We start from the raw sequence: 17,730 nt of genomic DNA on the forward strand, positions 1-17,730 counted from the left end.
ATTGCTTGATCATGCGGCGATATGTAGTTGCCCGCTGATGACGTAAGGTGCCAGACAAGACCCCGAGCTGCCCATGTACAGAATCCTAACACTGAGCTACAGAGTGAGATCACTGAGTTCTTGTCTTAAAAAACAATAAGCAGCCCTGCTGTGGGATGTTCTGTATGGCAAATACGTTAGTAAATAAAACACCGATTGGCCAGTGGCCAGGCAGGAAGTATAGGTGGGACAAGGAGAGAGGAGAATTCTGGGAAGTGGAAGGCTGAGGGAGGGAGACACTGCCAGCTGCTGCCATGACAAGCAGCATGTGAAGATGCTGGTAAGCCACGAGCCACATGGCAAGGTATAGATTAATATAAGATATAAGATTAATTTTAAGATATAAGTTAATTTAAGATATAAGAACAGTTAGCAAGAAGCCCGCCACGGCCATACAGTTTGTAAGCAGTATAAGGCTCTGTGTGTTTACTTGGTTGGGTCTGAGCAGCTGTGGGACTGGTGGGTTAGAGAGATTTGTCCTGACTGTGGGCCAGGCAGGACCAGAAAAACTCTAGCTACACAGCCCTTTCCTAACCTACTAATATTATATCACAGCCTACCACTGTGGCCTAATTTTAACTTGAACATATCTGTGGAGACCTGTGAGACCCACAAATGTTTCCTAGTGAGATCTGAGCTTGCTTTACCCAGTAGAGCTGCATTAGAGGATTGCTTGACCATGTGCATGATTACTAAGTGATTGGAAAGGGTCTGCACTTAGCTGTGCCAGGGGGAAGCCTTTTGCTCCACCCCTTGGCATTCCTATAAATAGCCCTTTAGAAGAGACAGGAGGGGCCAGTGGGTAAGGATCCAGGCCCTCCTGAGGCTATCCTGTGTTTCTAGCTGTTTCTCTCCCCTTTATATTTCTATCTCAATCTCTTATCCCTCAGTCCTCAAGAGTACCCTGGGGTAAAATGTGGGAGCCAGTCTCCCAGCTGGGCTCCCACAGAGATCCTGTGTTCAAATAAAGATCACATTCATGGGTATTGGGAGTTTGAACTTGAGCATATCTTTTTAGGAGGCATATATTTTTAGGTGACATATCCAGTCCTGAATAAGTTATTGCAAAACTGCCTGCTAACCTCCATGAAAAAATGTTTATTCACTATTTATTCCAATCTCCCCGCGCGCAAATGTATTGTGTAGAGGTCAGAGGCTGATATCAGATGGAGATGTCTTTCTCATTTGCTCTCCACATAATGTTTGAGACAGGTTCTATCACTGAACCTGGAGCTTGCCAATTAGCTATACTAAGTGGCCAGTAAATCCCAGACATCTTTTTTCTCTGCTTCCCCAGGATTGGAAAGATGTGTGCTGCTAAATTTAGCTTTATATGTGGGTGCTGGGAGTGGAACTCAGGTTCTCAGGCTTGTTTGGCACACACTTTACTGATTAAGCATCTCCCTGTCCCCTTTTGCAACAAGTTTTCATGTAGCTTGGTCTAACCCCAACATGCTATGTAGCTGAGGTGGCTTTTAACTCACGATATTCCTGCCTTCTCCTCTTTTTCTTTTTTTCCCTCTCACTCTTGTTGAAAATAGACTCCTTTCTTATACAATGTATCCTGATTACAGTTTCTCTTCTCTATACTCTTCCCAGTTCCTCCGCACATCCCCTCTCATCCAGATCCACTCTCTTTCTGTCTCTTGTTAGAAAAGAACAGACTTCTAAGAGATAACAACAAAACATAACAAAATGAAATATAATAATAAGATAAAACAAAAACTGTCACATAGAAGTTGGACAAGGCAAGCAAACAAAAGGCAATGAGCCCAAGAGAAGGCACAAGAATTAGAGACCCACTCATTCACACACTCAAGAATCCCATGAAAACACTAAACCGGTAGCCATAATACATATGCGGAGGACCTGGTGCACACCTGTGCAGGCCCTGTGCATGCTGCTTCAGTCTCTATGAGTTCATATGAGCTTTGCTCGGTTGATTTAGATGGCCTTGTTTTCCTGGTGTCCTCCATACCCTCTGGTTCTTATACTCTCTTTTGCCTCCTCTTGTTTGAGATTCCCTGAACTGTAAGGGGAGGGATTTGATGAAGACATCACATATAGAGTTGAGTATTCCACAGTGTTCTCTCTGTCTCTGTCTCTGTCTCAGTCTCTGTCTCAGTCTCCCTCCCTCCCTTTCCTCCTCCTCTCTCTGTCTGTCTCAGTCTCTGTCTCCCTCCCTCCCTTTCCTCTTCCTCTCTCTGTCTCTCTCTGTGTCTCTGTCTCTGTCTCTGTCTTTCTCTGTCTCTCTGTGTCTCTGTCTGTCTGTCTGTCTGTCTGTCTGTCTGTCTGTCTCTCTCTCTCTCTCTCTCTCTCTCTCTCTCTCTCTCTCTCTCTGTGTGTGTGTAATGTCTGGCTGTGGGTCTCTTTATTTGTTTCCATCTGCTGCAGGAGGAAGCTTCTCTGGTGATGAAGGCCAGACTCATGATGTACTTAAACTATGTTGATGACTTATATTTTTTTTAGAAAGCTCTCATTCTAGCCCAGACCAGTCTGGACCTGGAGTCAGTTCTCTTGCCTTAGTCTCTCATGTGTTGGGTTTTACAGTCATGAATTGCTATGCCTGGATCTATTGATATTTCACTAGTTAATTTTCATTATTCCATATTCTTGTGTTGTTAAAACCTAAAAATGACATACTTTTATGACTATTACAGTTTCACAATATTATTTCTTTAACAACTATTTATTACTTACAGAGTTGACTAATACTTTATTAGGCCAAATATTCATGGTTGCAGTTTTAAACTTATAGAAACATATTTACTCTTCATATGCTCAAATTTATAGCACAGTTTTTCTTTAGAAGAAATTGAGATTTTTTTATTTTGCCTGTTTTTATGTATGTGCACTATGTGTATGTCTAGTGCCTGCAAAGATCAGAAAAGGGCATCAGGTCCCTTGGAACTGGAGTTACAGCAGGTTATAAAGCACTATGGGGATGCTGGGGAGTAAATCCAGGTCCTCTGCAAGACCAACTGCTGAGTTATCTCGACAGCCCCATGGTACTTTTTTTTAAAAAAAGTGTTGTAGACAATTTTTTATTCCATTATCAGATTTTGTATTTTTTAGTTTCTAGGAAAAGTTCAAAATTTAAAATTTCTTTTATCTTTTACAGCCTGAATTCAACAAAAATAATAGTTTGTACCTCTTTAACCATTTTGACATTACTATTACATATCACATGGAAAATGACACAACCAGGAATGTTGCAAAATTGATTAGTTCCAGAGTTGATCCCAAAAGGTAATTGTGGAGCTTCTTTTTAATTGGTTCTAATGATTTAAAAATGGACTTAAACTGCAGAGATTCTCAACTTGACGTTTTTTACTTTTAGGATAGCTATGTATACATTACATGATGTATTTTGAAAGCTTAATCATTCTTTTCCTCTGTGTCCACATGCTAAGAATCTGAGCATCACACAATGTTAGGAAGAATGAAAAAGAAGCATAGAATTACTGGGAGTGTTCTAGCTGCTGTTTTATTATAAAGGGGTTAATATAAATATATTTTGATTTGTTTTTCTTGAGAGGACAGCTTTATTACCAGGAGATTCTATTAGAAAAGTATCAGGTGAGTGGAAGAATCTGCTAATGATTAGAGCTCTCTCAACAGCTGAATAAGAAGCCTCAAGAATTATTGAGTGCTCTATCCCTGGACATATATAGGAAGAGCCTGGAGACCCAGTTTTAAAGAGATTGAACAATTAGAGATCTACCATTGTACCTTGAGCCCTAATAAATGCCCAAAGAATTGTTTATTCATCTCCATTTGCTATACCCAGAAGTTAGGTGGGTGAATCATACAGGAACCTCTATTCACTTTCCATAATGGCTATACAAATTCAACTGCCATTAGTATAGTATATATTAGCAATAACTTTCAATGCCAAGCTTGATGCTTTATACATAGTAGACTCTCATATATCTGGGGATTTACAAATATGATTTCTTCTTCATGTACTTAATATTCTACCCCTACAGTTAAAGTTACAAGATATTGTATTGAAGAGGGGTGAGGCAAAAGAAGAAAAAAGCCATTCTCTGGTAGAATTTATTTTTTTTCTATTTAGGTGAAATGAGTGTTCTGAAGTAGTTTTAGGTAATATTTAGAGTCCCATTTGTTGGGAACATTTAGAGCAAAAGTGTTTTAAATTATGAAGAACTCTAGGTGAGTATCGTATTCATTCGTGTAATCCCAACATTCCAAGTCAAGAGGCAGAAGCAGGAGGATAGTGAGTTTAAAAAGAGTTCTAAATAAAGAACATAATGGAAAGCTCCCCCCTTTTCTCTTTTATTAGCTATAAACATTTGGATGAAAATCACCTAACTTGCAATGAACCGCCTTTGGAAATCCCTGAAGACGATATAGAGAATTTAAATGTGGTCTACACATATTCTGTAAAATTTGAGGCAAGTATTCTGTGCTCTCACCTTATTTTTTAATAGATCAGGCACATAAATATCATGTATTTATAATCAAGCTGACACTTTCATAATTTTAAAGTTGTTGGGATGGGATTAGAACATGCATAAGGCCGTGGTTCCTTTAATCAGTCAATCTGTCTGTCTCAGTCCCCTTTCCCGTCTCCTCCCCTTCTACTCCTCTTCTCCCTCTTCTCCTTTCCCCTTCCCCCTCCAGTGTCTGCTGTATCCCATCTGCGCTTGAACTCCTCATCCTCTTGCCTTTACCTCTTAAGTGCTGTGATTACAGCTGTGCACCACCATGTCTTGTTTACATCTCATGTCATTTAATTCTTCTTTTCAGAATATGTAAAGGAGCAGATAATTTTATAGGGTTGGTGTTTATATATACATATAAATATATATGAAGCTTCCTAGTGAATATTCTGTCTGATGCTCCTATTATCTCAACTTTTTTGTAAACCACTTGTTTTTCTATTGTTTTATTTATTTTTTTGATATTTTTGGGGTACAGAAATATAGTTTTTAATCCCTATATGAAGTTTTTTCAAACATAGTGTGCGTTTAATACTTCAGGCTCACTTCTCTTAGCATGAGCCAAGCTTCAGGTGCCACATGTGACTAGTGGCTGTTCCCTTGGTGAAGGTATGGACCTCCACATGTGACTAGTGGCTGTTCCCTTGGTGAAGATATGGACCTCCACATGTGCAGTTCCTGTCTCTTTGGCATCAACATATGTTTTCCTGCGTCTCCTAGTGTAGGAAATTTGATCACACCCTGTGACATGGATTTATTCTAGACCCTGTAACTGGGTGAACTACAGTATATCATCCTGCTTTGGACCATGGAAGTCTTACATGTGCCTCTGGTGTACAGACATTCAGGAGATGGGATGGGGGCACAGGATAATCTTGACATGAGGAAGGCACAGGGAAATAAATGGAAAACCAAATTTTGTACATATAATGACTCACTTGATGAAGGTCAGTGCCATGTAACAGCTACATGCTCCTAACCACCTGAGTTGCAACCTCTGTTTACATAGGACTGTTTCCCCTGCCACCTTAAGGCAGCCTGCAAACTGCTGTCTAGACTCCAGAGTTTATGGACTCTTGAGTGGGTGAGATTATGAGCTTGAGCCCCGATCAGGCACATATTGACCATAGAGAAGTTCAGATATGGTATGATAATCTTTAGTTTTTCAAGTTTTCTTTGCCTGTGTTTTGGAGATGGGTGCAAGGAGTGTTGAGATAGAATTTCACTTTGTAAGATGGCTGACCTGAAACTCACTCTGTAGCTGTTTGGCCTCAGACTTGTGATTCCTGCTTTACTATCCTAAGTGTTGAAGTTATCATGCCTAGATCTTATTTTGCCTTTTATTTAAAAATCTTTGTGAATGTACTTTCATGTCTTCAGAGAATGATACATGTTCTCAAATAATACAAAACTAGTTTATAATGCATTCATTCAAAAGGAAAGATAGAATCAATTATATTACCATTTGAGTGAACACTTCTTTTTTTATGACAAATATTTGAATTCTGATTATGAAGTCATTGCCTTCATTTCTTACTATTATGAGTTATGGATACTGAGTGTTTATTGTGAATTATTGAATGCTGGTTTAAAATGCACATATTCATAATTCTTTTATTTTATATACTGTTTTATAACATCGAAAATGCTGGGGCAGGACAATCATGAGTTGGAGGCTAGCCTGAGCTATATATAGTGAGACCTTAAATAAAAACAAAAGCAAATACTATACTTCATGTATGCTCATTTTAACCACTGGGTCCATTTAGTGAGGGGAAGTAAATGAAGTTTGGAGGGAGAGGTGCTAGGGAATATGGCAAGAGTTAGTTGGGAGATAGTAGGGGATGAATTTGTTCAAAATATGTAGTATGCATGTATTACCTTCCCAAACAATTAAAAACCCAACCTAATAAAAATAACCCTTGCTGTTTTCTTTTTTAAAAAAATTTCTATTGAAAGTAGATTCTTCTCTTATCCAATACATCCTAGCCAGAGTTTCCCCTGCTTTTACTCCCTCCAGCCCTTCCTCCCAGATCCACTTCCCCTTTATTTCCTCTTCAGAAAGGAGCAGGCCTCCAAGTGACAACAGCCAAACAGGTCAAAGCAAGATACACTAAGACAAGGCAAAAGCCTCATACTAAGGCTGGACAAGGCATCCCAATAGGAGGAAAAGAGTCCCAAGAGCAGGCAAAAGAGAGATACACCCACTCTCACTGTTAGGAGTCCCAGAAAAACACCAAGCTAACAGCCATAGCATATGCACAGAGGTCCTGGTGCAGACCCATGCAGGCCTCGAGCTTGTCGTTTCTGTCTCTGTGAGCCAATTGAGCCCTACTGTTTTCATGCTATCAAACAAAGATGTTTTTGTTTCATTATAATGATAAAAGGTTTTGATGTGAATTCTAGTTTAAACTTTACTTGTGAGCTAGACTGAGAATCTTTCTACAGATTTATGCACTGCATGTTTTGTTTGTTTTTGCAGTGTGGAGTATGGAACTCAGGGTTTTACATGTGTAAGGCATATTTTGTAACACCGAGCTATACTTTTAGCCTTATGACTTTGACTTTTTTTTTTTTTTGCTTTTTGTTGTTTCTCTGTAGCTTTGGAGCCTGTCCTGGAACTCTCTCCGTAGACAGGCTGGCCTTGAACTCACAGAGATCCTCCTGCCTCTGCCTCTTGAGCGCTAGGATTAAAGGCATGCACCATAACCACTTGGCTGTGACTTTATTTTATTGGAAAGTGCAGTTCTGATTTTCAGACAGCATGAGCCAATAGCTGATTACAAATCAGAAGTTTTGGGGTCTGGCTTGCACAATTAATATTGTGACTCTGAGTACATTCATTCTCTCCTTTGCCTGGGATACCAGTTTCCTTCTAATAAAATGAGGGAGCTAAACTAGATCAGGGACTTTCAACTCTATCGGATTGATGTCCCTTTAATAATAAATGTTTTATAACTCTCCCTTTACTATTCTATCATATGACTAATAGTTAATAGGGAATAAAACCTGTCTATGCATGTAATTTAAACAAATACCAGTGTAATGTCCTAATGATAACATAAAGGGAAAATAGTAGTAACTTTTAATAAAATAATATACCCTTTATGTATTTTATCCATTTTATATGTTTGTGTCTATGTGTATAGTCATTGTAAGTGTGATCATGGGCAGACAAAAATATTGCAAATGGTTGGCCCAAATATTGCTGTTTTTCAAATGATGCTATGACTTCTTGAAATGTCAGTCAATTTTGGTAACATACCAAGACAAGTATAGTACCATTTTCTCCTAAGTCAGTAAGACAGTTGCATTCTTGAGGGAGAATATTTAATATATATTCATATAAAATATTTTATAAAGCAAAGTTGAAATCAAAGGGCAATCACAAGCAGTTTCTCTCTCGCCTACGTGAATTTTGGATGGGACATTTGAAAGGTGTGGGGCATTGCACAAGTATCCTCAGTTCTCTTTTATGTAGATCTCCCTATGCACTGCAGGACACCTGGCTTTCTGAATGCCAGTAGCAGCCACATGTTTTTATTATGCCCTGTAGGGGGTGCTGCTCTTCCTGTTGAGAACCACTGGACTAATGATCAAATTCCCTACAAAATTGAGTCTCTGTGTAATTTCTATTGACTATGACACATCACAGGGTACTCTACTATGGATAAAGAAGTCTTTGTTTCCACCTTGTTGCTGTGTTACTGTTACCACCATTAAAGACCAATTTGCCATATATTATTTTATGAGAATTGCTAGCTTACAAAGATTTTGATACTTTGGGATGGAAAGACCAAGAATAATTCATTAATTTTAAGCAGATAAAAATAGGTTCTCTGTTACTTAGTTATCTTTTTGTGTTTGTAATTTTGTTCTCATGTGCCTTAGATTTTTAAAACAGTTTATTTTTTGGGGGATGACTAATACATGTTATGACCTATTATTTCCAGCAGATGGCAGTGTTTGGTGCAAAAACGATGCTTAAACGCTTGGCTGAAATTTTCCCAGTTTTTTTTTTTTTTTTTTTTGAGATTTTGAGATGGGGTCTTGTGTAGTGCAGGCTGCCTTGAACTCAACTATGTAGCTGGGGATAACCATGAATTTGTAAGTAGCAAAGTTGTTGAGTTGTAGTAAAACAAGTTGTCTTTTATCTTAAATAATATTTATAATGGCTGTATGTTTGCAGGCGATGTATATAGGGAAAATGTAAGAAAATTCTCTACCTTTATTCACTTACCCCTGATTTCTCTTTCTGAAGACATATCTTTACTTTTTCTAATTTATCCTTCCAGAAATATATTTGCATTTGCTATATGGGTTTATCACTTTCTGGGGTGAGGAGAATAAGATTTTAAAACTTTAAAAAATGATTATTGTGTGTGCATGGTGTGTGTGTGTGTGTGTGTGTGTGTGTGTGTGTGTGTGTGTGTGTGTGTGTGTGTGTGTGTCGGGGGGGGGGGTTAGGTTAGAGTATCACTTTGTGAATTCTATTCTCTCCTTTCCCTGTACCTGGGCTCTGGGAATCAAATTCACTTTTCCTGCTCATGCAGCAAACACCTGCTGGCTTCAGAATGTAATTTTGCCATATGTACTTCTCACCTTTCTAAAGTTAGTTCTGTCTCAGAAATATCACTCATCAATGCATTTCATTCTTTCTATTGCTAGTGCAGATCACTATCATATAGTCTTATCTTGAAGAGCATTTTGGTTGTGGGTATTTAATTTCCCAAATATTACAGTGAGTCATTATGTAAAGGCATATGCACTTTTGCAATTATCCTAAGAAGTTACAGTGTAAATGGAAATATGTCAGGATAAAAGGGAAAAAGGGAGTGTCTGATGGGTTTGGGACTACATAAAAAATAATAGCAGAAACATGCTATTTTGTTGGATAGCAACAACTTTCTTTCTACTTCTTTCTTTTTCCTTTCCTTTTTTGTTTTTGAGACAGAGTCTTTTTATGTAGCCCTGGCTGCCCTGGAACTCACTATGCATACCATGGTGACCTTGAACTCACAGAGATCCACCTGCTTTTGCCTCCTCCCTACTTCTTTCTTGTGATGAATTCAAGCATTACTGAGTAAAAGCAAGCTTAAAATGTAATGGTAGATTCCCTGAAGCTGGAAGTAAAGGGACAAAAGCCCATGCAGAATAGGCTTCTATATGCTTCTGAGTAACAAATCACAAAAGGTCAGGTAAAGTTTAGTCATTTCATTTTATATCTTCATTTTAGAAAAGCAGTTCTACCGAGTGGTCTTCTGAATGGGATTATGATTTAAAGTCTACAGCCGAGATGAACCTTCATTGGATTAGGTAAGCACTCCATAAAATAAAGACAAAGTGGCTCCAGGAGAGCAAACATAAATGATGATTTTCCTCAAATTTGTAGGTGGGGGTGGGCACTGGGGATAAGCCTGGAATCTTGCACATGCAAGACAAGTGCTCTACTACTCAGTTGGCTCTTCCTCCTAGAAACAGCCTTTTGCTATTATTATTTGGAGACAGTCTCATGTATCCCAGGTTTGCCTTGAAGTTGCTGTATAGCCAAGGATGGTTTTGAACTCTGGGTCCTCCTGCCTGTTTACCCCCAGGGTTAGGAGACTTATTTTTAAGTTGAGGTATTTTGTCACTCTGATGATACTGAGCAGCATTTCTTTGGGGCTAGTTTCCCCTCTTGTTCTCTTCTATCTACTAACATATCTGGTGAAAAGAAATATATTTTACATACATTAATGTTTATGCTGAAGGGAAAGGAAGCTGTGATGCCATAGATACTGTGTCTTCATGTAGATGACATGGGAGGTGGTGGGCAAAATATGACTGTGGAAGCAGGCTTTATGCAATGGATGAAAACCAGAGTTGGGCACAGTGACACACACTAGTAACCTCAGCACTTGGAGGACAGAAGCAGGAGGCTAGGCTAGACACCTTGTAAGAAATAGGCAGGAGGGAAAGAGACAGAAAGCAAACAAAATGGGAAAGAAGTCTGTCTGTGGACTCAGATGGTCTGAGCAAACCAAGAATAAGAGAATGTAAGCAGCTAGGTAGAGGAAGGTAGGAATTGCATGAAAAACTGAAGGGGGGAGAGAGAGAGAGAGAGAGAGAGAGAGAGAGAGAGAGAGAGAGAGAGAGAGAGAGAGAGAGAGAGAGAGAGAGAGAGAGAGAAAAAGAGAAATACTGAAAGGATGAGTCAATAAACAATGGACGTGACCCTGCACATTCCCAACTTCCCCTTTCTCGCTCCCTAGGCCCCCTAACATGTCCCCATCATTCTTCATGTTTTCTCCTTTTTTTTGTGCTAATAACCTACTGAGTACAATTAGTGCTGATAGTTAGAATGTTGACTGATCTTGTTACTTGATCTCGGGTAGGTAATCATAGCTTCAGTGAGTTTTTGGTACAATGGCTATGCACCTTCTGGCCCAATGAAAGCTAGTCAGTAGGGAAGAAGTTTTCAGGTCAGTTCAGACCTGATGAACTAACAGCTTTCAAAGTGGCCATCTCATCAAGGCAGCTTATACAAACAGGTGGATTATATGCAAATAATGTCTGCCAGTGGAGTCCATTTATTTGACAGGGTTTTCTTTTAGTTCCTGATCTCCTGAGTACCACTACAGTCTCCAAGTGGTTAATGAAGTAGAAAGGCCTCTGCTTAAATGAAGCTTCCATTGTAGTATCTTCCATGTAAAAGATCTTGATTTTTCAGGATCAGACAACATAATTGAAAATCTGACCATGGAAGGAGCAATTTCTGTGTAGAATTGAGGGATGGACAAACTGAGTCCACAATGATTGGGGTTGTTAGAAAGAGCTGACAATGGGACAAGGAAAAGTGAGCAACTTAGGAGATTATGTAGAGGAGAAATGAATGTGTATAATTAGTATGTGTTCCCTCATTCCTGTTTCCTATAGTAAAGCAACTGAGGGCAGAAGAAAGCTGTAAAGGGAAACTGAAAGTAAGGAAAGGGCTGATACCGTGATACAGTATTTGCAAAGTGGGGATTCTTCTTATATCCCCATTGCCTTTAAAATGAGGCTAAAGTCTTCCCCACGTGTGGTTGCACACACTGAGATCCTAGCACTGATGGAGTTGGGTCGTGATTTTGAGGTCAGCTTGAGCTACAAAGCAAGATACTCCCTGTCACAGAAGAAAGGAACTGAGGGAGAGAGAAAATGAATATGGTTTTATCTTTACTCATATTCTTCACATTCCTCTACCATACAGTAAATTTCTAGAGAAGTCTTTTGTTTAGAAAGCTCCCACCAGGCGGTGGTGGCACACGCCTTTTATCCCAGCACTCAGAAGGCAGAGCCAGGTGGATTTCTGTGAGTTCGAGGCCAGCCTGGGCTACCAAGTGAGTTCCAGGAAAGGTGCAAAGCTACACAGAGAAACCCTGTCTCAAAAAAACAAAAACAAAAACAAAAACAAAACAAAAAAACTCCCTATGTTGATCAAGCCACACATACCCAGAAGTCTCCTTGGAAAAAACATTTGTTTGTTATCTTTTATTTTTACACACACATGCATGCATGCACATGTACACACACGCACATATACACAAGCACACACACAGAGACAGAGAGACAGAGAGAGAAAGACAGAGACAGAGACAGAGAAATAGAGAGGGACTGAGACAGAGAAACAGAGAGAGATGCAGAGAGAGACACAGAGAAACAGAAACATAGAGACAGAGACAGACACACAGAGAGATTTAATGTAACACAAATCTTAAACAGTCTTATTAATAAAAAAATGGAGTCAGATATTGTGGTGAAAGCTGAAAGATCAGAGAAGCAGAACAAGCCATAGCCAACCTCAACTCGCCCACTCCTCAGCTGATCCTGTTTCCACAAATCCTCAGACTGAAAGCCTCTGAGTCCTCACCCCTGAGGGTCTCAGTTGAACTGCTGCTTAGTTCCTGTCTCCTCACGCCTTATATACTGTTCTCCCCCCAGCCATGTCACTTCCTGGGGTTAAAGGCGTGTGTGCTTCCCAAGCAAAGGCATGAGATCTCAAGTGCTGGGATTAAAGGTGTGTGCCACCATGCCTGACTCTGTTCCCAGTGTGACCTTGCACTCACAGAAATCCAGACAGATCTCTGCCTCCAGAGAGATAGGATTAAGGGTGTGTGCCACCACTGTCTTGCCTCTATGTCTAATGTAGTGGCTGGCTCTCTCCTTTGACCCCCAGATAAGTTTATTAGGGTACACAATATATTGGGGTACACAACATATCACTACAATTTCTATTTTTTAAAAGACAACATCTCTTAGACTAGGTGGTTCTTGAACTTATAACCTTGCTTCTACCCCCAAATGCTGGGGTTACAGGTATGCATATCCATACCTGTCTTATTCTCACTCTGTAGTATAAGCTGGTCGTGAAAGTTCCCACTCCCCTGCATACTGGAATTATAGGCCTACATCACTGCTCCTGGCTTATATATTTCATTTTAAATCTACAAATAGTAATTGTATTTTTTTACAGGGACAGTGTGACATTTTAGTGCATGTGTATTGGGGTAATTGGAATACCTCAGATACATGTTATTTTATTTTGGGGGGAGCATTCAAAATCATCTCCTGATTTTGAAATATACAATAATTCTTGTGAACCATATGTATCTTACTGTTCTTTCTTTTGGTATCTCAGTAAAATAGTGCTATCCTTTTTATTAACCAGTAATTTTTTAAATAATTTTTTATTTAATAAATTTTCTTTCCTTTTACACACCAACCCATGTTCTCCCTCCCTCCTCTTCTCTCACTCCCCCCCCCCCACCTACCCCCATCACCTTCTCATAGAGGGTAAGGCCTCCCTTGGGTAGTCAACACAGGCTGGCTTACCAAATTGGGACCGGACCTAGCCCCACCCCCAACCCCACTGCATCAAGGCTGAGTAAGGCATCGCACCATAGGGAATGGGCTCTAAAAAGCCAGTTCCTGTACCCGGGATAAGTCCTGGTCTCATTGCCAGAGGACCCACAAACACATCAAGTCATGCAACTTTCACCCACATTCAGAGGGCCTAGCTTGGTCCCATGCAATTGTTTTAATCATGTGTAGATTTGACTGGGGGTTGGAGATGGCAGAAGACATTGGTTTTGATTTTAGGTTTTTAAAAAATTTTTAATTTTAGAAACAGTAGTAGTTGATAGATAGGGAGTCCTTGAAGTTTTTTGCTCTGACTCTTGCAAATATAAAAGTCTTAGTCTATTGGCTAAGACGTCAGGAAGCCTGTGACTCCTAAACTTTAGCTCACAGCGCCGTGCTCCAAAATGAAGTTTGTGATACTGATTTTACTTCTTATTTCTCCTTGGGGACAGATTTTTTAATTATTTATTTTTTGCCACAATTTCTGCAGGAGATCAAGCCAGCCCAAATCCCAGCATGGATGAGAGAGAGACTTACAGAGTTCTCCTTCCTGTTGAGGAGCTATTGGTGATGGGTTGCTGCTGGGGGAGGCTCAGTTAGTTTTCTTTGGAGATGTGGCACTTGAGAGGCAGCACCAAGTGGACTTAGTGGGAAGAAAGAACACATGGTGGTGGGGAGATACAGGAGGAAGTTGGAAGGCAAGGAGTGGGGGAGGACTTGATCAAAGCACGTCAATAAAATTCTTAAACCAAAAATTAAAGATCATTTATTTATCATTCATGCATGCATGTGGATATCAGTGGATGATTTATGAGAATCAGTTCTTTGTTTCAGTATGTGGGTTATAGGGAACTAATTTGGGTCTTAAGGCTTCACAGCAAGTGTCTTTACCTCCTGAAGTATCTTGGTGGCCTGACGTTTTGAAAAATTCTGAAATAAAGCCAGGTGTGGTGACTCATGCCTATAAATGTAGCACTTCAGGAGTATGCCAAGGCTGGCCTCAAACTTCTGATTCTCTGTCTCAGCCTCCTAAGTGTTAGAACCACAAGAGTGTACAGATATGTCTGTCTTCAATGCATTTAGTCTTTGAATTTAACCTTAGAAAATGGATTGGCTGAGTGATAATTTTGGATGTCTTTCTTTTATAGCTCACGTATTTTCTATTCAATGTTCAATTAAACAATTTGAAATCAATTGTGATTAGTGGCACAAGTCCCTCACAAGACTGGGCCTGTCAACATCCTGTCCCAGGCAGGAAAAGGCTCATGAGTAGGACCTCTTCCCCTAGATCCATAGGCAAATAATGATAGCTCACAAAGCCCTTCTCTTCCCTGAGTGTCTGTAGGTAATTAATGGTTGCCGGGGGAGAAGAGACTTTTTTTTTTTCAGTGTGTAGCCAGTGCTAAGGAGACTATACTCCCAGGTCTCCTTGTCCCTTACCCAGGATCCTATAAGCAACCTTAGTGAAATTCACAAATGAATGAATGAATGAATAAATGAATGAATAAATAAATAAATAAAATAGAAGAGAAACTAGGTAGGAAGAGGAGGGGGATCAGTGGGAGTAGAAGGGAAACAGTAGAATGTAATGAGGTGAACATTCCAAAATTACATTATTATATGTGTGTGTGAAATAAATTTAAAATTCAACTTCTCAAAAACCACAAAACAAATAAATTAGAAATAAAAAGAAATTTAACATTTTTTTACAAATAAATTAGAAATAAAAAGAAATTTAACTTTTGTAAAACTTTTTTTAATTGCATTTGTCTTAGTTACTTTTTTATTACTGTGAAGACACACCATGACCAAGGCAACTTATAAAGAAAGCATTTAATTGGGGGCTTGCTTACAGTTTCAGAGGTTAGTCCATGACCATCATGGTGGGCAGACAGGCATGGCACTGGATCAGTAGCAGACAGCTTGGACTTTATCAGCAGCAGACAGCTTAGACCTTATTAGCAGGTTGGAGTAACTGGGTTTGGCATGGACTTTTAAAACTTCAAAGCCCACTCCCAGTGACACACCTCCTCTAACAAGGTCACACTTTGTAATCCTTCCACCAACTCAGAACTAATCATTCAAGTATATGTGCCTTCGGAGGCCATTCTCATTCAAACGACCACAGTCACTTATTTTTATTTATTTGTGTGGTATGTGTGTGGGGTGTGGGAGACACTCAGAGAGAGGGGGAAGGAGGAGAGAGGGAGGGGAGAGAGAGGGGGGAGAGAGACAGACAGAGAGACAGGGGAGAGAGAGAGAGAGGAGAGAGATATTGATTTAGAGGACAACTTGAAGATGTCAGTTCCCTCCTTCAACCATATGGGTTCCAGGGATCAAATCCAGGCTCAGTCTTGGTGGCAGGCACATTTACCTGCTGAGCTACCTTGCCAACCCTAACTTTTTTTTTCTTTCCGAAATTTTCTAGACTGGTAAACTCCTTTTTTGTGGTACTTTCCTTGTGTGGACTGGTGATTATCATCATTTTAAAGGGTATCTGTAGAGATATTGCCAAATACAGTGGAACAAAACTTTCTGTAAGTAAAAATTGCACATTTTAATTCAACTTGATATATATTCTGCTTGGTTGTCAGTTATTGACTTTTTACGTAGAGTATAGTACCTTGTCTATAACACATTGCTGCTGTCTAGCAATTTTGTCTATTATAACAGTGATTCTCAGCCTTTCTAATGCTGTGACCCTTTAGTTCAGTTTCCCCTGTTGTGCTGACCCCCAACCACAAATTTAGTTTCGTTGCTACTTCATAACTGTAATTTTGCTACTGTTAGGAATCATAATGTAAATATCTTTGTTTTTCTTTTTCTTTGATTTTTCGAGACAGGGTTTCTCTGTGTAGTTTTGGTGCCTGTCCTGGATCTCGCTCTATAGACCAGGCCTGGCTCTGCTTCCTGAGTGCAGGGATTAAAGGCACGCACCACTACTGCCCTAATATCAGTGTTCTTCAATGGTCCCTGTGAAAGATCCCTTTGACTCTGAAGGGGATGCAACCCATAGGTTGAGAATCACTGAATTATAGTCAAAGTATAGAGTTGTATAGATTTGTTTCAAAGTGTAAGTTTATTTAGAGACTTGTTTGCCATCAACTCTGGTTATATTTTGTATGTTTCTGATGGCTAAACATATCATTTTAAGAAACTCTTAATTGGCTTGAAACATGAGATAGAAATATCAAATGTTGCAAGGTAGTATAATTTATGTTATATTATATTTACTGTTTTGGTTCTTGTAAATGTTTGCATATTGATGAATTTTAAATTTCTATGAATCTGTTGAGTTTCTTAGGTTAAATAATTTTTCTTTCTTTGTGAAAATACAGCAAACTGTGTGTTTTATATAATTAACACACCCCTCTAATGCAAAACATAATTTAAGAGAGTGATTTATTTATGTAGCAGACTCACATAGCATCCAGAAAGCTGCTGAATCCATAGCCATTGCTTTCCAGTTAGTTTGTCTTGAGTGGAAAATTCCATTTCCTGTAACTTGTCATATTAACTTACATGTTTATTAAAGAATTTCTCACATGCAGGTATACAACCGGAGGCAGTTTGGATGGAGGATGATTCATGGGAGTGTATTCATGCCCCCAGAACATGGAATGTTGCTGTCAGTTCTTCTTGGTCAAGGAACACAAGTTTTCATAATGACATTTTTTTCTTTATGTGAGTACATTCAAGTATAGCTTAAGCATTTGTAGTGAACTGCTGACATGTGTTAGACTTTAATTCATAAATACAAAATGAGCTTGAAAAATGAACCCTCAATTGCAGTAAAATTCATGTTTTTCAGTACTTATATTTGTGTCTTTTCAAATTCTGGATGTGAGTTTGAGGATGTTCCTATATCAGTTCTAAATAATTTGTTTAAAAGCTTCAGCACAGCCAGACATAGCGGCACACGACTTTAAATTAATTCCAGCACTTAGGAGGCAGAGACAGGCAGAACTCTGTGAATCTTAGACTAGCCTGGTCTACAAGAGTGAATTCTGGGACAGTCAGAATCCGTAGTGAGACCCTGTTTTAAAACAAACAAACAAAAAACAAAACCAAATTAAAAAAAAAAAAAACAACTCAGCACATATTTCTTACCTTATAAGGTAGATGCACTATTGAAAATTGGTATGAATAGAATATTTTCAGTGGACTGAGGAAACACCTGAAACAAAGGCTAACATTTTGAAATACCATGGCAAGCTTAAGCGCAGGGTTTTGATTTTTCTGGTTGTTTTTTTAGACAAGGTTTATCACTGATCTGGAACTTGACAACTAAAGTAGGCTGACCAGCCAATAAACTCCAGAGAGTCAGTCATCTGTCTACCTCTGTAGA

At 39.2% G+C, this 17,730-nt stretch overlaps 1 protein-coding gene across 1 annotated transcript in view; it reads left to right on the forward strand.

Annotated features, from left to right (window-relative positions):
- The window catches only part of LOC128117716 (transmembrane 9 superfamily member 2-like), a 58,112-nt gene that overhangs the window by 13,223 nt on the left and 27,159 nt on the right, over positions 1 to 17,730 (forward strand). The window contains exons 6-10 of the mRNA XM_052749951.1: positions 3,161 to 3,288; positions 4,346 to 4,457; positions 9,742 to 9,821; positions 15,811 to 15,919; positions 16,934 to 17,066. Coding sequence (XP_052605911.1) covers positions 3,161 to 3,288; positions 4,346 to 4,457; positions 9,742 to 9,821; positions 15,811 to 15,919; positions 16,934 to 17,066 — 562 coding nt within the window. The remainder of the gene's footprint in view (positions 1 to 3,160; positions 3,289 to 4,345; positions 4,458 to 9,741; positions 9,822 to 15,810; positions 15,920 to 16,933; positions 17,067 to 17,730) is intronic.

Source organism: Peromyscus californicus, unplaced genomic scaffold (assembly GCF_007827085.1).
Source record: "Peromyscus californicus insignis strain IS unplaced genomic scaffold, ASM782708v3 Scaffold_10__1_contigs__length_136768540, whole genome shotgun sequence".
NCBI lineage: Eukaryota > Metazoa > Chordata > Mammalia > Rodentia > Cricetidae > Peromyscus > Peromyscus californicus.